This window comes from Suricata suricatta, chromosome 8 (genome assembly GCF_006229205.1).
Source record: "Suricata suricatta isolate VVHF042 chromosome 8, meerkat_22Aug2017_6uvM2_HiC, whole genome shotgun sequence".
Classification (NCBI taxonomy): domain Eukaryota; kingdom Metazoa; phylum Chordata; class Mammalia; order Carnivora; family Herpestidae; genus Suricata; species Suricata suricatta.
Genome location: NC_043707.1, coordinates 7,678,637 through 7,702,409, shown reverse-complemented (window position 1 = coordinate 7,702,409; position 23,773 = coordinate 7,678,637). Strand labels below are relative to the sequence as shown.

At 44.3% G+C, this 23,773-nt stretch overlaps 1 protein-coding gene across 1 annotated transcript in view; it reads left to right on the top strand.

The window, feature by feature from the left end:
- The window catches only part of GRIN2A (glutamate ionotropic receptor NMDA type subunit 2A), a 368,909-nt gene that overhangs the window by 229,751 nt on the left and 115,385 nt on the right, over positions 1-23,773 (top strand). The window contains exon 3 of the mRNA XM_029948744.1: positions 19,595-19,709. Coding sequence (XP_029804604.1) covers positions 19,595-19,709 — 115 coding nt within the window. The remainder of the gene's footprint in view (positions 1-19,594; positions 19,710-23,773) is intronic.

Sequence of the window (23,773 nt, the reverse complement as noted above, 5' to 3'; positions counted from 1 at the left end):
CGTTAGCGGCAAGTTCAAGTCCCTGACGGCTCCCTCCGCTTTGGGTCTGAAAGCCCCTTAGGTTCCAGCTCCTTTTACTCTGGGGCCATTTGTATGTCCCTGAGAAGCCTGACTTGTGCGTCACAGCATCGGCCCTGAGCTCCTTCCCAAATATGTGCCCCGGGAGATCTTCTGTCGTGTTTGACCATGGCGAGAAGAGCCCGGAATAGACTGTGGTGTTCAGGAAGCAGATCTGACGTTGGGAGCAGGTGCAGACCTGTCAGCCCCATAGCTGGTTGAGTTAGCTCCGTCAGACGGTTGGACGCTTCTGTTGTCTGGAGTAGAAAGCAGTATGGTCGCAGGGCCGTCCGTTTACCGCATGGAGCCCCGCTGGGCTGGTTGGGTCAGCCTTTCTTGTGGTGCAGCTGCCAGCTTTGGCTGCCAGCTTGTTGGAAAGTTTTGTTGTCTTTCTAGGTGCTCCTATCCAGGAGAGAGATAGGAAGATTTGCTACTTTTTAATGAGGACTTGGGGGCGTTTGATTTCCTGGCTCTGCTTCAACTCGACGGAATTATGCTCTGATTTTATGTGAATATTGCCAGGTGCATCATCTTTGTGACCAGGAACGGTTTTCTCTTTCTCTTTAAATCATAGTTTCTCAAGAGCCTCTGTGCCTAATGGTTTTCTTTCTCCCTCTCGATTTTAATGCTCTCACCTAATGGATTTTTGTATTTTTTTCTTTGTCCCTTTCTTTCCCTTTTTCTTTTGAAAATTAGCAACAAGTAGAAAACCCCCCATGGATGAAATACAGTAACCCTCCCGAAGAAGGGATGGGGGGGAAGTTCCCCCCCCCTCAAGCCCTCACCCATGTGATCCGCCTTCTACATTTTAAGCAGGCTGAGTGCCTTTGAGGATTGAGTCAGAGAATGCAAAACGTGACCTCTTAGCTACAGCCAAAAGCTAAAAGAAAAGGACCTTGTACATCAAATAGCTCTTACCAAAGGGTGTTGTTATGAGTGAAGTGCAAATGAAGCATAGGCTAGAGGTGCTTTCCCGGGTGCAAGACCCAGTTTCCAAAACATGTGAACACTCTCTCGATTGTTTTAGCGCTTAGCCACGGAGCTGTTAAAATGGAGTGACTCACGTTAAGTGCTCAGCACGGGGCCCGGCACATGTCAGACCCTCCGCTTCACATTATTTATTAAGTTACTACTTTCACCTTTGTAGAGGTGGACTAGCAAGCAGCTCATTCCAGTTACTTCTTTGACCAGAAATACAAGATTGTGTAATTTCTTGCAACAAATGCCTAATAAATCTGTACCAAAAGGTCCCTTGGATAGGACCTCATTCTGAAATCCTTGTGAAAATTTCGGAGCCTGTCCAGACAAAAGGGAGAAGAATCCACAAGTGTGTTTTTCGAAGGGGAAGAGCACTCCATGTCTAATATGTGTCTGTCTGAGGAATGGATGAAGGGTCCCACAGAAGAGCCCCTGACGGTGACACGGGAGTTGCCTTCTAAGTGTCAAGGGTTTGTCATCTGGAAGCAGGAGTAGAGTAAGTTTCCTTTGCTAATCACAGAGAACTAGAGCCAGTGGGGTGAATCTCCAAGGAAACAACCCTGGCTCAGTGGAGGGAAGTCTTTGCTAACCACTCTGTCAGGGAGAGGGACTGTCCTCGGAAGTCAGGGGACATCCCTCAGGCACTGGGAACCTCTCAACAGAGGGACCTGTGTCAGGAAGCGGTTCTGCAGCATGTGGAGGGGGTATCTCCTCAGTTTAGGTAAATAACCCTAGGACCCCCTTTTTTAATGTTTAATTTTGAGAGAGAGAGTAGGGAAGAGCAGAGAGAGGGGAGGACAGAGGATCCAAAACAGGCTCTGTGCTGACAGTGGTGAGCGTGATGTGGGGCTTGAACTCAGGAACCATGGCTCAGGTAATGATCTGAAGTTGGACGCTTTACCAGCTGAGCCACCCAAGTGCCCCAAGACCCATGTGGGTCCATTAGTTTCTCTGCCTCAGAATCTTCCCCATCCACTTTTGCTGAATAACACAGCTCCTATAGCTCCTTAGATACGGAATCCCACACTTGTTCCTTGACCCTGATCATTCCACCTTCAGTTGTGTCCATTGATACCCATGTAACTGACTTTTATTCTTTGGCTACTATGTTCCAGGATTGGCACCAAGTGCTCTGCGTACATTACTCTTTTGATGCTTACAGAAGCCCCAGGAGATGAGTATTTATTTTTAATTGAGGGATAATTAACAAATCCATTATAGTAGTTTCATGTGTACAATATAATAATTCAGTATTTATACATTGGGAAATGATCACCACAGTAAGTATAGTTAATCTCTTACATAGTTACATTTTTTTTCTCATTGTGGTGAGAACTTTTGAGATTCATTCACTTCGCAACTTTCAACTATGAAATATGGTGTTGTTAACTATCGTCAGCACGCTACGCCACCATACCTCCTGGACTTATTTGTTTTAAAATTGGAAATCTGTCCCTTTGATCCCTTCGCCCATTCTGCCACCCCTTCCCCCCAACCCCCTGCCTTGGTAACTACTGACCTGTTCTCTGTTATCTATAAGGTTGGTTGGTTTGGTTCTGACTTATTTCATTTAGTGTAACACCCTCACAGTATTTCTCTGTTGTCCTAGATGGAAGGATTTTCTTCTTTTTTGTGGCTCAATAGTTTGTGTGTGTGTGTGTGTGTGTGTGACATCTTCTTTGTCTATTCATCTATAGATGGACCCTAAAGTTGAGTCCTGTCTTGGTCGTTGTCAGTAATGCTGTGGTGAACCCGGGGCTGCAGTACCTCTTTGAGTTTCTTTCCAATCTATCCCCAGAAGTGGGATAGTGAAACCAATTACATTTCCACCAGCTGTGCACCAGGTTCCCCCTTCCCCATATCCTTGACAACATTTACCTCTTGCCGTTCTGACAGGTGTGAGGTGATACCTCATCACGGTTTCGATTCGTAGTTCCCTGATGATAGGGATGTTGGGCATCTCTCCATGAGCCTGGTAGCCATTTGCGTGTCTTCTTGGGAAAAATGACTAATTCTAGTTCTTTTCCCATTTTTGAGTTGGATTATTAGTATTTTTGCTACTGAGTTGTGTGAGTTTGTTATGCTCTGGGTATTAATCCCTTACCTGATCTATGACTTACAAAGACTTTTCTCCTATTCTGTAGGCTGCCTATTTTTGCTTCTGTTGCTTGTGCTTTTGGTGTCCAGGCTCACCTTTTTGTCAGAGATATTGGAGAAATGACTCTTGGGAAGAATGTTGACTCTAAAGCACTCAGATTGCTGATAAACCTCCTATCCCAATTTAGACAACTTTTATATCAACTCAAATTGGCTCTGTCTCTTTTCAGCCATCTCCATACTGCCTTCATTGCTTTTTAAAAAAACATTTTTTCACTGTGATAAAATACATATAAAATAAAACTTTCCATTTTTACCATTTCAATCTGCACAATTCATTGGCTTAGGTAAGTACGTTCCTAATGTGGTTCTACCATGTCCACTATCTAGTTCCAGGTACTGATTTCAAGAAATACTTAGTTTTACTATCTTTTTCATTACCCCAAAAGTTACATACCCCAAATAATTAAAAACAGGTATTCAAACAAAAATTTCTAATGAGCATTTATAGCAGCATTATTCACAAAAACCCAACCATGTAAACAACCCAAATGTCTATCAACAGATGAATGGATGATCTTAATGTGTATCCAAACATTGGAATGTTATTTAGCCCTAAAGGAATGGAACATTCACACATGCTCCTACGTGGATGGACCTTGAGGACATGATGTTAAGTGAAAGAAGCCAGATACAAAAGCCACATGGTCTATGATTCTACTCATGAAATACGTTCATTACGCTTTATCATCTCTGTAAGCCCTCTGTAATATTTTTCATATAGTTCTTTTTCTTTACATTGATTCACATTTTTAGAGATATGAAATTTCACTCTTCTTTCTTCCTTGATGATGGCATCTTAAAATAACGGGTTTGAGACACTAGTTCCATTTTAAAATATGCATTAAAGAAAACAAATTTAATTCTAAAAGGAAAGGTAACCCATGCATCATCTAAATGCACCTGACTGTCTGTGTACGATCTCACATACACTGATGACATTTGGGCAAACAACCTGTTGGTTCCACTTGGCAATCAGTTCCTTCCTGAATGTGATCTACATAGCTCCTTTTCCTAGATTTCAGCTGTCCAATATGGCGGCCACCAGCCACATGTGGCCATTTAGATCTAAATTAATTAGAATGAAGTAAGAGTTAAAAGTCAGTTCTTCAGTCATAGCTTTCTCATGTCAAGTGTGCGTGCATGAGCCACAGGTGACGCGTGGCCACCATCCTGGACATCACAGATATGTGACCTTTCCATCCTCGGGGAGACGTCGGTTGGACAGTATTGTGTCGAGTTGAATTTTGTCCCTCTTGTTGCACTGGGGAAGCCCCCTGTCCCCAGGTCCCGTGCCTAAGTCAGCCTCTCACTCAGCATCCTCGCTTCTTGTCGCTTGTTCCTGGCTGACCATTCAGCCCCCAGCCAGCTCTGAAACTGACCTACTTTTCCAATGTCACCAGGGAGGGCGTGGTGCCAAGCCACAGCGTGGGACCTCCTCTTGCCGCTCCCCTTCCTGCCCGCTGCCCGGCCAGCTCTGGCCTCGCTCCATCTCCCCACCCCTCTGCCCTCTCGTGCTCTTGAGGCGAGGATCTCCTCCCACATAGCACTTTCCAGCTTTCCTGAAGGGCCCGCTCAGCTTCACACTCCATTTTGTTTTGTTATTCAAGTGTGAGAAGACACGGCTCCTTTTCCCGCACATTCCCCCTACACTGCGTGTCTGTCTTCCTCTCCGTTTCCCTGGCCTCTCCTTCTCTGTCACTTCTCTTCTTCCTTGTGTCTTTTTACTCTTCTTTGTCCTCCCCCAGCTCCACACCCTTCTTTCTACTCTTCTCACAATTATTTCCCTGTAGTTGTAAAATTAACCCTTAACAATTTGGAAACCAAGTAAGAGAGCTCTACAAGGAGAAACAAGCTATATTCTTTCTGTAATTTACACAGAAAAGAAAAGCGGCCAAATCTCTCCTTGACCTAGCATTTCTTCTTTGCTCCTTGGTAGGAAAATACATCCTGTTCTTCACCACCCAGGAAGTGGCCTCGCAATTTTGGGCAAAGAGAGGACTATCAGGGCAGTGGCTGGACTTGCAGAGCTCAGTCTTCTGGGGGACACATTTCCACACCAGAAATCCGTGGCAGGATGTGAGACATTATTATTGCTGAATTTACACAGAGCTGTCAGGTCTCATTATGAGACTGGGCAGCATTTAGTGTGCTATGTAGGCCAAGACATATTTAACTCTGTCCTGATGGTTCTGAGGTGTCGTCCAGCACTACGGGACATCGTCCACGCTGCTGAGGACTCCAGCGCTGGCCAGATGAAAACCCGCTTGCGTTCATTCAGCAAATGGTCCCCGAGCCCCCACCATATGCTGGACGCTGTGCCCAGGGTGGGGGCAAGCGGCGACAGTGCAGACGTGGTCTCTCTGTTCCCCAGGAGTTTACCCTCTGGCAAAGAACGTGGTGTGTGTGTGTGAAAAGCTCTAATCGCAAGGTGGGAAGGGAGGTGCTGAGGAAGGGATGGCAGTTCTGAGGCTGGAATGGAGGCTGGAGGCTCTGTGAGCCTCTGGGGAAGAGGTGAACTGAGCTCTAGAGGGTCTGAACCTGGGCCTACTGATGAGGATAAAAATCTTTGTATATCAGTTGAGACTTTTGTGATTTTAAGTAACAGAAAACCAACTCTCACTGACTTTAGCAAAAACCAAACAAAAACAGCAGAAAGATTTCTCAGGCCACTCATCTAGAATGAATGGGTGTGTTTGTCATCTGGCGTATCTAGATCCAGATTCAAATGATGTCTTCAGATTCCTGTCTCTCTCTTTATGTTTCTGAGTTCATGAACAGTGGTTCATTGTTTCCTGCCATGAGAAGGGGAAAAGCGTCACCTGAAATAGTGTGGGATTCACATACTTTTGTGACTATTTCTCTGTAAGAGAGACAGTTGGTCTCCCCCAGCTGGTCCCAGGGAAGGAATCCGATTGGATGAGCCTGAGTCGCGCACCCACCCCTGAAAACCCAGTACCGTGGTCAGATGAAAACCCAGTACCGTGGTCAGAGGTCCTCTGGTTGGCCTAGGAGGGGAAGGTCTAAGGAGATGGGACGTAGCCCGAATCAACAGCTGCGACTGCTTCCCAGTGTAGAGGAGCAAAAGCCAAGAAGTGGGAAGTCACAGGGACACCATGAGTTGTTTGGGTTTGCTCCAATGCAGGGTATGTAAAGAACAGTTTGAGGGAAGCAAGGTTGGAAGTTAAATTTGGCTAAGGAGCGTGGATTTTATTTCTGGACAATAGGGACCCACTTTAAGCTTTTGAACAGGATTTTACATAATTGGAAGTGAGGTTTGGGAACATTTATCTAGCAGGTGGACTTGACATGAGGGTGTGGGACGAGGCGCAGGGGACCTGGAGGCCAGGTAAGAAGTTAGGACAGCCAGCCAGGAGCAAAGTGAGTACTGTTGCAAGTGTTCTGGTGGTAAGCAACAGAAAGAAACTCTGAACGGCTTAAATTAAACAAAAGGAGGTAATGACGAAGGAATAATAAAACATATGTTGGGACTTGAAAGAAGTTGAGCAGCTCAGGACTGGAAAGGTCAGAAGGGGAGGCATGATCACTGATGAAGCAACGTTAGTGCTCCCTCTGCCAGACGGAGCCATTCCTGGGCTCTGTCTCACCTCTCAGGTCCCTTTCTTCTTTTTAAAAACTTTTTTCAATATTTACTTATTTTTGAGAAAGGGAGACAGTGTGAGCAGGGGAGGGCCAGAAAAAGAGGGAGACATGGAATCCGAGGCAGCCTCCAGCTCTGAGCTGTCAGCACAGAGCCCAACCTGGGGCTCAAACTCACGAACCGTGAGCCAAAGTCGGACACTTAACTGACTGAGCCACCCAGGTACCCGGTCACTCATCAGCTTCCGAATTCCTTGAAGGGAGAATCTGGTGGATCCAGCTTGGGAAGCTGCACTCTCTCTCCCACCAGTTTTTTATGTCCGGAGGAGGAGATGTTCAGGTACGTAGAAAGGAGACCTTTCTCGAAGAAGAGGACTCCGCACATATCAGCAGGCCACCTTTGGAAGGATGCGATCCTGTGAGCTATACCAGCATAGAAGGAAGCCTGGGTTTTGCCAGGGGGACAAACATGAATTTTTAAGTTTGAAATTAGAACAGAGTTCGAATGAAAGGTCTGCAGACGTGTCTTACGTCACTTAAAATATTTTTTTTGGCTGAATTCGAATGCCTCCCCCTGCGACTTTCACTGCTTTCAATTGATAACCTTGCACCTGGCCCATTTCACGCATGGATTTTACCTGCCCTGTCCTAGAAAGCGTGAGACTTGGGCTCCCTCCTGAGAACTCAACTTGGTGTTTGCCCTGAAAACAAACCAACCAGCAAACAAATAGAAATGGAATCATGGGAGACCGACCAGTGTTCCGACAGGTTAGGACCTCTGCTGATATTCCTAGAGCGTCAGGGGCTTTGACTGCAAATATATTACCCTTCTTTATATTGTTGTCATTACATCCTGATAATAATTATTTGTTTCTCCCTAAACCCTAAGTGACTTTGGAGAAAAGATCACAAGTTTTTATTTACCATCTGATCTCCTACATGTTGCTGGCATATAATAAGTCCTCAACTAATATTTGTTTGAATTGATGTGTTTGCTAAGAAATGGATTTGAAGCATTTCAATTAGATGAGCTTTTGAGGTTTTAATATTGAATGTTCCATGCCCTGGGAAGCCCGTCAGTGTGGGGAAAACTGGGAGAGTTGTGTGCATTTAGTTACGGAAGTCAGCCGAGGAATGTGCTAACGATGGGAACTCATCACACGCTTAGCGGTTCTGTCATGGCGGTTCTCAGTTACCCCGAGTGGTCGCTGTGCACTGAGCGTTTGCGTCCTCCCCAAACTCATGTGTCAAAACTCCAGTCCCCAGCGAGGTGTTATTTGGAGGCGGGGTCTCTGGCAAAGTCATTAGAGTCTGATGAGGTCGTGAGGATCAGGCTCTCAGGATGGGATCAGTGCCTTTAGAAGAAGAGGGAGGAAGACCGGAGCCCACTCTCTCAAGCTGCCCCTTGAGGACTATCACGAAGACGGCCATGTGTGAACCAGGAAGCAGGCTCTCACCAGATGTGGGATCTGCCAGGGCTCCATCTTGGACTTCCAGCCTCCAGAGCTGTGAGAAACAGATTCTCATGGTTTAAGCCACTGAGCCTGTGGTAGTTTGTTAGAGCAACCTGAGCAGCCTAAGACCGTGGCGTTAGCCCCATTTGGCATGGGACTGAGCTGGACCTCGGAGGACCTGCGTGGCTTGCTTGTGGGGATGGTGTCCACATGGTGGATTTAAAACTCAACCCCAGCTCATCTACCCTACATCTGCTCTCCTGTCTCCGATGTTCCCAGAGTTCAGACTCCTGGGTTATGATTTCTTGTCGTCAAGAAGGTTATAGTTTAGCCCAGGTGGTAAAGCCATGCAGGTCATGATTAACAGCAGGCCAGGAATCTCCCTCCACAACATATTCATCAGAGAAGACTCATCTTTTATTTTTCCAGCAGATGGTAGGGTAGGGTTGTATTTGCCAGGGTTCACTCCAGTGAGGCAGAACCAATCAGCTGTAAAGTCGGAGATTGATTACAAGGGACTAGTTCACAGATTATCGTGCAAAGAGGTCCCACAGTCTGCTCTCTGTAAACTGGAGGACCCAGAAGGCCAGTGACGTGGTCCCAGGCAGGAGCATAGATGCACAGAGAAGGTGTGAGAAAACGCTCATCCAAACTTGAGCAGAGAGAGCAGATTCTCCTTCCTCTGCCTTTTAGTTTCATTCAGATCCTCACAGGGTTGGATGAGCCCATGCACACTGGTGAGAACCATCTTCTTTACTTACTCCACCAACTCAAATGCTCATTTCTTCTGGGAGACATCCTCACAGGTGCATCCAGAAATAGTGTTTTACCAGCTATCTGGGCATCCCATAGCCCAGTCACAGAAAATTAACCATCACATGGCTCTTCCAAAGGAGCTGTCTTTAAAAAAAAATCCCCTCCACATGTTTGGGACTACACATAAATAAAGGGGGGGAGGGTGCTCTGAGATTCATACCACGTGAACAATTGGCATCACTTGCTGAGAGAGATTGTGTCTGATTTGGAGGCATCAGGGAAGCCTTTGTGGGGGAGGCATTATTAGAGATGGCCTTGAAGGGTGGCCAGAGGGGACGAGAAGGAACTATAGCCACTGAATATTGTGTGGACAAAGACATGTTGGCCGGGTGTCTGGTCACTGCTCGGTCCTGGGTTTGGTGTTAAGTGGGAGAAAAGTGGTACTGAAATGGAGATTAACGTGCTGCTTTTTGAGTCAAGTCAATAAATGTTGAGCACGCTGTGCCTGACAGCATGGTACTAGACAAACATGGATGGCTGACGCCAAGTCCTGATCTTTGCTTCTGTTGAGGACAAATGTGTGAATGAGAAATTCTTGGGGAATGATCAGGGATGAAGGATTGCTAAGGATTGTAATGCAAGGTGTGGATTAAAATGAACAAAGAAAAGATTATCAGGAAAGGCCACATGGGAGGAATGGGGCTTGATACTCAGCTTTGTCCCTCTCCCCCAAAATGGTTGGGTTTGGGTTGAAGTTAGTGGGGAGGGAAGACACTTTGAGCGAGCGCAACAGCGTATAGTAAGAGATGGAGGTAGGACCACATACACTGTGCGCTGGCAGGGGAATCAGGAGTGAGGATCCAATACTGCCAAGCTAGGAAGGAAATGGAGGAATGTGTAGGGCCATGTCCACTTTTTTTCAGAGAAGATTAACTGAGGTACAGAGAGGCTAAATGGGAACTCGTACTATTTAACTCAAAGTATTTGGAGTCTACTTTGGTTCAGATGGTCCCTCAAGCACTTAAACCAGCTAGGACTGTGTTTTCAAGGGACAGAAAGCCCAAAACATAAATATGGCTTAAACATGATAGGCATCGGATTTGTCCCTCCTGTGAATGAAATCCAAAGGAAGTCCAGGGTTCATCGTGAATGTTCCATGATGCCGGGGACTGGCCGCCTCTGCCTACTGGCTTTACCGTCCCTGGCCGGTGGTTTCTCACAGTCCAGACTGGCAGCCAGCGCTCCCGTCATCATGTCTGCATTGCAAGCAGCAGGAAGGAGCAAAGAAGGGTTCATTTCCTCCATATGATATGTCTTCCCAGTTATAAATTATCATACCTTCTCCCTTGCTTTTGGCCAGAACATAGCCATGGCCATGCCTGCTACAGGGAAGGCTGGAGAATGCATACTTTATTAGAGAAGCCTAGGGGGGGGGGGGAACAGAGAGGAATAGTTTCTTAATTGTTTTCTGGCTTGTTGGTTTAATTGACTGATAAAAGCCGTAGGATCTTTTTTCCAATAATAATTTCTAAGGAAGTGCAATGTATTCATGATTCAAGCAGAGGTAGGAGTCCCAGAGGCCCATTGGCTTCCCTCTCCCCGTGACCTTCCTCCTCTGCCTTTGGGTACCTCATCGGATCCCTAGGGACCCACCGAGCATGCGTGGATGCCCACTAGACAGATAGAGAGCATAGGGCTCATTGTCAGAGGGCAAGAAAATACAATGGAGACCTTTTATTCCCTCAGTAAGCGGGTGATTAGCATCTTCTTTAGGCCAGAAACTGCTCTCCATTCTAAAACGGGTGCAGCAGGGAATGAGAGACAAATGCCCTGACCATCTGGGGCTCATGGTCCTGGGTGGGGGTGTCCAGAAATTCTTGGATAAAATCTCACATTGAGTTGATTCACCTCGAGTCATCCTGCATATTGAGTGTGGAGGCGGGGGGGTCAGGAGTGGTGAAGAGGCACCACAGACGTCAGCCTGTTTGAGTTCTTAAGAGCTTTGCTGCATGGACAGAGGTGATGGAGTGAGCTCATGGAAACTGCTGGTCGCATTGCCTGGTTTTGTGGGGATCTCTTGGAACAGACGCCCATTATGTGGAAGGCTCCATTAACCCCTGTGTCAGTTCCAAACGGTTAGGTGAGGCACAGTCATTAGAGGTTAATGGTGATAGACATTTGGTGCTACATTGGCGGTGTTATTAACTACTACCCAGAATTTCAAAAACTTCCAGGTCCCCCACCAAGTTCCTGAGAGAACCACTCATCTGAGGAACAAGAACACGTGTGAGATTCTGAGGACCACTTTCCTGACGGGCACTCAGGCTTCTGACAGCTCCTGATAAAGGATAATGAGGGCATGTGTCCTAGATCCCACTCCCTATGCCCTGCTCCCCATGTACATGTTGGCCAAGCGGATTGGGTGTGCTATCTGCCGACAAAGGCAGGGGAATGGCCATGTTCACAGGGGAAGCTTTGCCCTAACTTACTTACTACAAGGTTTAGACTTAGAGGCTGCATTACAAAAGGCAGCATGGTGGGGTATGTCCCTGAAATCATCTTCAGCTCAGATGTGCTCACCAGATAGAGACAGGAAGCCCGGGAGGCAGGAAGGGGAGGCTGGCAGTTCTTTCTCCTGCATGATAGCCTGGTCCAGGGGTGCCATGGGCTGTAAGCAATCAGACCCGTTCCTCTCTTTTCTTGAGATGGCAACTGCAGGAGTACATCACCTCCTTTGAAGGACTGGATTTAGTAGCCAAAATGGTCCTCCATCATCTAAAAGATTAAAGCCCTTTAATCTCAAATTTTAGGAGGAGAAGAGATAATTAGGTGAAACCGAGACATTTGTCACCATCGCTTCTTAGTGCCAAACAGTTTCCTGGCCACGGCGCACACCTTATTGACCTCATTATGTTCCATTGAAGTTCTTCCCTGTAGTTAGTTACCCAGTGGCATGGCCGGTACAACCCCACGTTTACAGAAGGGGAGACAGATGCTCTGAGAATTGAGCATGCTTGCCTGTGATTGAAAGCAACAGCAAAGCATCTAGCGCAGGCTGACTGAGGGCAAACTCAGCGGTTGCCTCACAGACTTGCCTCTGTGAGATGTTGCATAGGAAATAAGCATGAAATGAACAAGGTCCTGGAGGCTGTTTGTTTATTCAACAAACGTTTTTAAGCTTGAACTGCAGGACACTCTTTGAGGTGTTTTAGAAGTGCAGTGATCAAGCCCAAGAGTCCCTGCCTGGATGGAGCTGACCATCTCCTGTTGTAATTTTTAAAAAATACAGTATTGCTGGGCACCTGGGTGGCTCATTCTGTTACGCGTCCAACTCTTGGTTTTGGCTCGGGTCATAATCTCATGGTTTGTGGGATCGAGCACCATGTGGGGTATATAGTATATATAGTGTTTACGTCACTATATAGTAATGCTCAGGCAGAGCAAGTGACATTATTATTTTTGTAATCAGCCACAACAGAATTTGAATTCAAAGAGTAAATACTTCCTTCTTCTTCTTCTTCTTCTTCTTCTTCTTCTTCTTCTTCTTCTTCTTCTTTCTTCTTTCTTCTTTCTTCTTTCTTCTTTCTTCTTTCTTCTTTCTTCTTTCTTCTTTCTTCTTTCTTCTTTCTTCTTTCTTCTTCTTCTTCTTCTTCTTCTTCTTCTTCTTTTTTTTAACCCAGTCGCTTTTTCCTTCTTGTTCTTTATGCCATATTTTCGGAGCCCATTTTGGATGCTGCTGACCTAGAACATGGAGATCTGTGTGTTGGAGTGATTACATTTCTGTCCTGACATTTCAGTCATAGCCCTGAGGTCATGCCTTTTGGTAATTGTTCAGAGAAGAAGGGAGAAGGCAGTGATGACGAGCATGTGAGATTGAGCACCAGGACAACCAGAGGCTCGCTGGAAAGAAGCGGTGCCCAATGCGTTGGGGAAGGGCAGGTGCGCGGGGTGAACGCACTTGGGGCGCAGGGAAGGAGGAGCCCAGGGGCCATCAGGGACCAGTTAAGAGAAGACGAGGGGGCGCTCAGACACGAATTAGAGTTGAAGGGATTTCGCGCCGCCAGGGGAATGCTGCCAAGAGCAAAAAACGTCTTCAAGAATCCAGTGTCTTGAGGAGGTTGAAGAAAACAGAGACTCTGTTTTCAGAAACATGTAAATTACGCGGCAGACAGAAAGGGTGATACCCAAAGCAGTTTGAGGAGGCATTGAAGGCACATTATGACAGCGGGGGGGGGGGGCAATAAAGCCCCAGGGGAATGTGGGAAATGGCAAAGCAGATGGAAAGTTAACCAAAAATTAAGAAGCACTAAATGGGTTATGGTGGCATTTGTGAGACAGTAAGAGAGTTAAGAGTCTGAAGGGAAATGGTGAATAATAAATATGTCTGGAGAACATTTCAAATAATCGGATTTTGGAAGTTAAAGGAGACTTATGACTGTACAGGCAGAAGAGAGAAAATAGAAATCAGAGGAAACAAGACATTTTAAGCGGTAGTTCAAGGAGCTTCCACAGCCCGTGGATGGGTGGCTTTTGACAGGAGAACAGAGGAACCCCGGAAGTGAGTGCATTGCGTGGCCACCATAAGCATGGCCTTAAAGAGACCACTGCATTTAAAGTGGGGGTGTTAGAAAATGTGACGGGGTGGAAAACTAGTAAAAAAAAATGTAGAGGAAATTCTGTAAATATTAGCTACTGTTTATTAGGTGACAGCTCTAAAGGGGCATAGTAAACCGGACATACTATTTTAAGTGCACCATCCCTAATGCTACCCTAAACCCGGGAGTTAGGTAAGCCATGTGAAGCCATCTTGGCCAGTCCATGCAGTTTAACCTGATCCACTTTTTACAAAGAAAGAAATGAAGGCTTAGAGAATTTTAAATACACTGTCCAAAGTGACAGAGCCGGCAACACAGAGCCAGGCTTGGGTCCCTGTTCTGTTGTCCACAACATAGAAATAGCAGCGCATTCTGCACATATTTATTCAGCACTGGCTACCTACCAGGCACTCTGTTTGGCCCTGGAAATATGATGTTAAAGGCAGAAGAGGTCCCTGCCTTCATGATGCCCACCATCTACTGGTTAAAAAAAACACCTCAAGACCAAAGACAGTCTAGAACAGCTGTCTAATAGGAGTAGAATGTAAGCCTCATGGAATCTTAAATTTTTCTGGCAGCACATCAAACAAGGGAAAAGAAGCAGATTAAATTAATTTTAATTATATGTCTTATTTCACCCAAGCTGTCTAAAATATTTCGACATGAAATCAACATAAGATTATTCATGAGATCTTTTAGGTGATTTTTTTAGAAAGAGTCTTCAGATCTACTGTGTCTTACGCCCTTTTGGCTCCTCTCTGTTCTGACTAACCACACTTCAGGGGCTCAATAGCCACCTGCAGTTGGCGGCTGTTAACTTAGTTCAGGTCTAGAGAGAACTTGGCAATCCAGGCCTGCTTTCTTTGCAGTCATGATATAGGAAAAATGGCCTCTCTGCTTTTCAGTGTTATTTCTGACCTTGTACAACCACAGAATGCTAGCAGAAGACCAGGGTTTCTTTGATCAGGACTTCAGCTTCATATACCCAAGTAGATACAGAAGGAAACTTGATCGCATGTGTATCAATACTGTCCGTATCTTCTAGTTGAGTGTTGTCTCCGTCACTGACCATGGAAAGCCCCAGCTCAGTGGCTTTACCATCAGGGGTTGATAATGATGCAGAAGTGGGCCCTTGGCAAACCCCCGGTGCCTCCACCCTCCTAAATTTTGCCAGCATGCTTTCCTGTATTTACTGCTCCTGATGGAAACACTGAAGAAGTAATTTGGAGCTCAGCAGCTGCCAGAATTTCTAATATTTTATCTGGTCACTAAAAGTTTATAATCCATTTTGGAGAGACGAACAAAACAGTGATAAGATTTTGCTGTTTAATACAAGTACCCAGCAAGTGTTAATGGGGACCAAGCAATGGGGTGTGTAATGGTATTTCCCTAGGTAAAGAATTTTGCTCCAGAGCTAGTTTAAATGGGAAGAAAGCCTGAGAAAATATGGATTGTCTTTCTTAGAAATTGGATGGGGGAATTAAAGGTAATAGGTGTTTTCATCCTGCTAACCTAATAATAAAATTACTGTTCAGCAAAAAATTCTAGTAGAGCCTCCCCCCACCCCCAACCACCACCACACACACAAGGGACTGGAGACTGTTAATAAATTTTTTTTAAAAAAAGGAAAAAAACAAAAGAACAATATTAACATTGAGATACAGACTCATTAGTCCAGAATATTGAATCTTAAAGGAACATAGAAAACTAGGGACCATGAGAACATCCATATAGTTGCTTCCATAGAACCTGGAGAAGAGCAATCACATCTAAATAATCACTCTGCTCTCTCTAATTTCACTGCAAGAGGAGAGAAAAGGGAATGGGTGGAAGAAATAAAGGCGGGGAATTAAAGAAGAGGGAGGCTTACGTAAATTCAGCTGGCAAATCAAAAGACTCAGATGCTCTGTGGTATGTGCTAGCTCCTTGGATAGCATGGCGACTGTGATATTTGGGTCACATGATATGTAACACGGCAAGTGCTTCTCTCGGGGGCCGCATGTCTATGTCAAAACCAAAGCATTTGCTCTCTTGTCTGCTTTCTCCAAAGAGATAAACTGGATCTTTCCAAGCCTCTTGAATTGACTGAAATTTTCAGTTCATCCACATTTGGGTCATTAGGTAGATCCATCCTGAGCTCTGTCCATCCCAAAGTGATGGGCAAATCAAAACCTGGCTTGGTCGCTAGTTTGAACGACAACAACAACAAAAAGAAATAAAAGACCTTAGTGAATTGTCTGGCCTAATCATGAGTTTTGGGTAGCAAATACAGAGTGACTTGGAAACCAACTTCCTACTAGCTCAGATAAAGGCCACTCACTGGTGGTCTTTGTCTGCAGTGTTTATATTGAAATTCCATGTACAGCATTCCATCCTGTTCCATAATTCTGTGCCATTGACTTTATAGGTTCCTCCGTGCAGTGCATTACCACCCCTCTCCCCTGGCCATTCATCCATCCAGCCCTTATTCTAACTTCCTGACACAACCCAAGCATTTCACTTTGTTTCCTGATTCCAGCTCTGTCTCTGCAACAGAATCGCCATTCTATTCCTTAGGCTCTTCATCAGCCTACTTAATACAAATCTCTAATTTTATAGTTTACTGTGTATTGCAGTTATTTATTGTAGAAATATATTTGTTTACTTTTGTATTGTTTTTCCTACTACAGTTCTTGGCACAGGTCATGACACATAGTAGATATTCAAATGTGTCTATTGGATAGTTGGATGAATGTTTTGATGGATGGATGAATGGATGGGTGAATGGATGGATCGACAGTTGGATGAATGGATGGGTGGATGGATGGATAGATAGATGGATACATAGATGAATGAATTGACAGATGAATGGATAGACGGATGGGTGAATGGATACATGGATGGATGGTACTTCTGGTGATGATGTGTCAACATTTTCAACCACCACACGTGAACTCCAGTGCTACAGTGTGCCAGGGCTAAAACTAATCATGGGAAACAAAACCAAAAGTCAAACTGAAAACATATAAACAGATTAATTTAGGCCCCTGTAATTAAGGAGAGATTTTTAACCATAAACGAAAATGTTGAATTTGTCCTCCAATGCACAGAAACCTTTTTACTTCTGCTTCTCTTGGCAGCAAATCTGACTGCATGACTGCTGTCCTTAAAACCTTTCATGGATCTCCATGGCCTTCTGAACAAAATCCAAGCCCTTTAGGGTGGTATTCAAGGTCCTTTATGGTCTGGCTTCGGGGATCTTCCTCAGACAAACCCCACTAACCCTCTGCCTACTAAGCTACTCCCTGCTTTCTCCAGCACGTGTCACTGCCTTTGCCAAATCTTCTTTACTCAGCATGATTCCTTGGTGCAGAATTCTTTTCTTCCACCACTTCTTAACCCTCTCACTCTCCTAGATTCCCCAGAAAGTGCCCCCTGAGTCCCTTGGGTTGGGTGAGGGGCCTTCCTTGACATTCTCACATCTCCCACTCACTGTGCATCCGTGCATGAGTAGCGTTCTATGTGCTGTTGTTGATGTGCCTGTGTCCCTGAGCGGTAAAGATTCGGGTAGGAGGGCGGACAGGCGCTGTGGTTTTTATTCCCGTATCTCGAGGACTCCCCATAGGGCCTGACACATCATAGACATTCAGTAAATAATTGTTGAATCAACAAAATATCCTGCGAGGAAATGATCACAGACACCTCACATGCACACCAAATAGAGTGATTACACTTTGCTCCTTCTTGAATCACTGTGCTTTATTTTTCTGTTTTTTAACAAACAGTATTTGCAGGAAACTTGGAGAACAAAAAGACACACACACACACACAAATAAAAGGTACCTGTAATCCCTCTGTGCATAGACAAACCCTATTTTTATCCTCCTCTGTTTGTTTAACATTAAATAGTGAGCATTTTCTCCTCACCCTTAACTTGTCATCAAAACATGAATTAGGAAAAAAAAAACAGTTTATTGAATGAATACACGATATTTGCTCTTTGCCTTTGCCCCACTTTCTTCACCTTGTCCTTGGAGACCTGATTTGCCCTCCACACAACACAGTCTACACTGTGTCTGCCCAGGGGCAGACCTGTGACTGGTGAGGACAATCTCTCATTTTAGACTTTTTTTCATAGTCTATTTCCCCTCCTCAATATTTTACCTCTTCAGCTGCTTTTGGTGTTAAAGGAGTATAAAGCAAGAAAATACCATGGCCTGTCTCTCTGGGATCTCAGAATATTTCAACCCACCATACTACATTAACTGAGTGTCTGCTAGGTGGCATGTCCTGGGGAAGTCTAACAACATCACCTTCGTCTTCAGCTACAAGGAGAGGAGGACTCTTAGGGATCCTCCCACCCAAATCATGGGAGATGAGCTCTGCCTCCCTCCCTCCCTACTCGCATCCAGCCTGTATATAGGCAAGGTGGCTTGGAGGAGCGGTGGAGATAAGAGTATCATAAGCCAGGCAGACATTGCACAATGAAAACACCGAGGATAAGGGTCCGCCTTGCGGATGTTACGTAAGGCAGATGATGAGGTGAGGCTCTGTCCTTGATGCCTCTCTCTCCCCCAACCTCCACATCACTAAATACCTGCTAAATATTCTCCACTTGGTCCTATTTTTGGCAGCTTGTACATCTCCTCCACCCCACCGCCCGCCCTTCTTTTGGGGCCAAAACAGACCCAAAGGCAACAACATCTCTGACCTGGATAATAAGCACGCTGTAACCAACCCTGTGCGCCCTCTCCAATTCATTCTGTCCACAGTCTTCAAGAAGTATTCTACAGGAAGAGCCTGTTTTTATCACCTCCTTGATTAAAACCTTCAGTATATTTCTACTGTTTTTTTTTTAATTTTTTAATGTTTATTTATTTTTGAGAGACAGAGCATGAGCAGGGGAGGGGCAGAGAGAGACACACACAGAATCTGAAGCAGGCTCCAGGCTCTGAGGTGTCAGCAGAGAGCCCGATGCAGGGCTTGAACTCACAGAGTGTAAGACCATGACCTGAGCTGAAGTCAGACGCTCAACCAACGCTCAGCCACCCAGGTGCCCCTCTTGCTACTGTTTTAAAACAAAGACACAACTCTTTAACATGGCCCGAAAAGCCTTGATCTATCTCACTGAGTCATCTCAGCCATACTCCATCCCACATTCTTCTCTCTCTCTCTCTGCTTTGGTCTCACTGGTTTCCAGTCAATCCCTCGTGTGTACCACTATAGGGCCTTTGCCCCCTTTGCCTGGAATATGCCGATATCCTTGTTTTTTTAAACCTCGTTAATGCTGACGCATCCTTCAAGTGAAGCTGCACCTCCTTATAGCCTGGCTTGGCCCCTGTTTCACTTCCACGTGGCACACTCACTTCTCTACTATAGCACTTGTCATAGATCTGTAATTAATCAATGCCAGTCCTCTCCTTTAGACTATAAGCTTCATGGGGAGAGGGGTCCTGTCTGCTTCCTTATTTATCTTCAGCCAAGTAGCAGAGTCCTGGCAGGTAGCAAATATTTAATAAGTATTAGTGGAATGAGTAATGAGTGGATGGAATGGAATACTATTTCTTCGAAGCTATATACCACGTGGCTTATGGGCAAGCAGCTTCCTTTCGGGAGGCTTGTGAAAACATAGTAGAACATGCTTTAAGACCCTCCTGTGCTATCATGTGAACAGAGGTCTATGGACGAGGCAGGGTAGGAGGGTCCATCCCATGTGCTAATTACAATTTCTGACGAGATCGGGCGCGTTCAGGGTGATGTGGCCGTAGACACAATTTCTAAGGCCAGAATGGGATTGGGGATCCTGGGAGTGAGCGCAGGCTCATGGAAACCAGTGCCTGGCCAATCAGCAGTGCCCGCAAGGGTCCTAATACTTCCTCAGGTAGAGGCCACCTGTTGTGCGTGATAATGGCCACGCAAGTCTTCACTTTCTGAGTGTGAACGCTGATGGTGGCATCCGTCCGCCTGGCCTCTTGAACTCTTTTCTAAAAACGTGTCTTTCTCTCTCCTTCTCTCTAGGTTCATGGTCAACGTGACATGGGATGGCAAAGACTTGTCCTTCACCGAGGAAGGCTATCAGGTGCACCCCAGGCTGGTGGTGATTGTGCTGAACAAGGACAGAGAATGGGAGAAGGTGAGCACCCTCCTGCGTGCCGTGTGCAGGGGAGGGATGGACACAGGGACCACGGAGGTGCCCGACTTACTCTTTTTCCTAACATGTTTCCTGCTGAGCTGCCCCGATCCCGTCCCAGGGCTAGGGCCAGATGTTTCTTGGAACAGGGAAGACCAAATATCCTAAGGTGCAGCTGGAATGCTTTTCCTGGGTAAACTGTGGTGACTGTGCTGTTGTCTCTGCCAGCCTCTCACATCTCATCAGGAAGGGTCCTTGAAGGACTCAGGATAAATAATTTAAAGACTGACGTGGGGTTCACATGGGTGCAATAGCAAATGGCTGCCACAGAGCAGTGATCACACCAGTCTGCCTAAACCCCGTATTATGTACCATAATTACACATTGTGCCATATGGAGGAACCCCTGTATTTGCATCTACATAGTCTTTTACGTCAAATCAACCAATTTCCGAAACTTAGGCATACCACGTCTACAAATCACAGGCCGATGACATTTCTTGTAAAGCACGTTTTCTAGTACATATATATTAACCATTGAAAAACGTGAAAAAAAATCATCACACGTCCCAGCCAAGGCCATGTCCTGAGGCAGAGAGGGGAGGCGTCGTGGGATTTACAGATGACCCCAGGAGAATGATGACTTTATCTGCCCCACTTGCACTCTCTCCCACCAGCTCCCAAATCCGTGGCCATACTGTCACAGAAAGAGCAGAGTAAAAGTGATCTAAAGGAAGCCTGTATCTCTAGCCTGTCTTTTTTGACAAGCAAGGCATGGCTTCTAAATTGCTTCAGCAGCTTGAGATCTCTTCTCCCTTTGCACATCAGATGGGCTTGAGAGATCCTAGGGGTAGGAAGCTGCAGGATGTGGTGTAGGAGCCATCCTATAATTAACTAGCATCAGAAGAAAGTTCTGTGCAAACAGATGCATCGACTTTGGAGGATCAATGATGCATTCCTAGAAGGGAAGATGAAGAGATAGTTTTGGAAGATTTTGCCCGCTACACCCAACAGCTACAAAAGAAACTTTCCTTCAAGCGCACTTAGAAAACTCACCAAAGTAGGTTGTGTTCTGGAGCATAAAACAGGTTTCAATATATCTAAAAGTACTGAAATAATGCAGAATGCTTTCTTTTACCACACGGTGTTAGCATCTGAGTTAATAATAAAAATATATCTATAGAATCACCAGATGTTTGGAATTTAGGTAATGCCTCTGAATAGCCCATGGGTCAAAGAAGAAATCAAATGATATTAGAAAATATTTTGAATGAAATGACAGTGAAAAGCATAGCATTTTGAAATTTGAAGAATAAAGTTGAAGATGTGTTAAGGGGGAAATTTATAGCTGTAAAGGCTTATAATTACAAAAAATAAAAGAGTGTAAAGTCAGTGATCCAAGCTTCTACACTAAGAAGCTTGGAAAAGAGCAAGTAAACCCAAATGAAACAGAAGAAAGAACATCATAAATAGAAGAGTAAAAATCAAAGTCAAACACAAAATATAGAGAAAAATCAACAAAGTCAAAAACTAATTCTTTGAAAAGATGAGTGACATTCATAATGTCTAGCAAGAGTGATCACACAAAAGATAGAAAACTAATAATCAGTACTAAAAATATAAGAGGGAATATCACCACAGACATTATAGACCCTATAGACATGAAACTGATAAAAAAAAATTGTGAATAATGTATGCCAACCAATTCCACAACGTAGATAAAATGGGCAAATTTTTTTTAGAAAAAAGAAAAAACACCCACAAATTTCCAAAACTGACATAAAAAGAGACGGCCTAAATTCCCAAAGTGTCTAAGCTCTAAACTTGATAAGAAATTGAACTCCTAACTAAAATCTTTCCCATTTCAAAAACAAGAAAAACTTCTGACCTAGATGGCTTCGCTGTGAATTCCATGAGACATTTTATAAAGAAAGGACACCACTCTATGTAGTGTGTCAATATAGTAGTCATCAGAACCCAGCGATATCTTAGAAAAGAATAACACATCATGGATAAAGTATGTTTATTATAGGAACTGGTTTAATGTTCCAAAAAAGCAATATGAATTACCATGTTAATTTAATAGAGGAGGAAGTTGTATGGTCATCTCAGAAGATGCCAAAAAAGCCTTTGACAAAATCTAATATATCCATTTATGGTAACAAAGGGAGATTTCTCAATCTGATAAAGGTTATCTATGAAAGCCCTGTAAATAATGTTTTACATACTGATGAAGTGATGAAATAGATCTATAAACATACATTCAAGTGATTTTTGATGAATAATTATGATAGTGAGGGAAAGGAAATTATTTTTAATAAATGGTGCCAAATCAACCAGATATACATCTAGAAAAAAAAACCCCACCTTAACCTCTAGTTCACATTATACATTAAAATTACTTAAAATAAATTTCAGGTGTACATGTAAGCTAAAGCTGTAAAGTTTCTAGAGGAAAATTTCAGAGAATATTGCTATGATCTGAGAAAGTAGACTCCAAAAGGCCTTAAGCATATGGTAAAAATAATAAACGGCACTCCACCAAAATTTAAAAATTTTTAAATTTTGCTCAGGTATAGATATTGTTAGAAAATGAAAGGCAAGCCACAGATTGGGACAAGAATATTAACTATGCTTTTATTCCAGTATATATATAATGAAATGAAATGAAGTTAGATATTTTACAAAAGATAATACTTTAATGGCCAATAAGTAAATGAAAGCACCCTTAACATTGTTGATCATCAGAGACAGGCAAACTAAGACCAGTATGATACAGCGCTTCACACCCACTGAATGGCTAAAATGAAAGCTTGACACTACCAAGTGTTGACAAGGATATGGAGCAATTGAATCTCTTAAATATTGCAGAGCAGAATGTGTAAACGTATATCCCCAAAGTAATATTTGTATAAGAGCAGTCATTGCAACTTGATTCATAATAGCAGAACATCAAAAGGAAGGCCCGATGTCCATCAACAAGAATGGATACATAAATTATGGTAGATTCGCAAAATGGCATGCTACTCATTAATATGGAATGAACTGGCAGTAGCTACAATGTGCATGAATTGCCAAAATGTAACATTGAACAAAAGAAGGCAGACACAGAGGAATATGCTGTATAATTCATTCATGTAAAGTTCAAGAAGAAGCAAGGCCAGTCTTTGGGGTTAGACATGAGCATAAGGGTTGTTTTGGTGGAGGAGGGGTATAGGGAGCTTTCTCAAGTTAGAAACATTCTCTATCTTGGCATTTGTCAAAATGCATCAAACTATCACCCAAGAGCATGTTGCTGTGCCTTAATTAAAAATAATTTTCAAAACCCTTCATATTGAGATTCCTAGAACAATTCATTACTAGTGTTTGTTTACTAGGTTTTCATATTTAACCCCCGGACACAAATATTAATTATATCAGCAATAACCATGATTTATTGAACACTTACTCTATTTTTCCTCTAGGTGGTACACCTAAGCATTGAAATTCCCTCCCTCCCTCCCTCCCTTCCATCCATCCACCCATCCACCCATCCATCCATCCATCCATCCATCCATCCATCCTTCCACAAATACTTAGTACCTACTATGTGCCAGGCACTATTCTTGATACTTGGAATTTATCAGTGAACAAGAGAGACAAAAAAATAACTTCTGTACTCATGGAACTTGGGTTCTAGCCTGCGTGTGGAAGAGGGTGGGGTGGGAGTCTGTGTACTTTTGTGATGTTTTAGGAAAGCACTGGATTCCAGTTAACCGGCATCGGGTATCCCCCGTGGCCCACATCTCCATCCCTGAGCTGGGCTCCTTTGTGCATCTGGGACATAGAATATACCTTTTTATTCCTTTATTTTTTAAACCTGTAATATTTTCCTGGACCTGCACCTTCTTTGATCTCCCCTTCAAGTTCTGGCTTTTCTTTCATCTTAACACATGCAAAGCCAACATGCAAATTGCTTTCTCCTTATTCTTAATAGGAGGTAGGGAACGTGGGCCTTTTTGCCTTACGGTGTTGCATTTCAGGGTTCTTTTTCACCAGTTAGACAGCCTGCGGATCACTTGTAGAGCT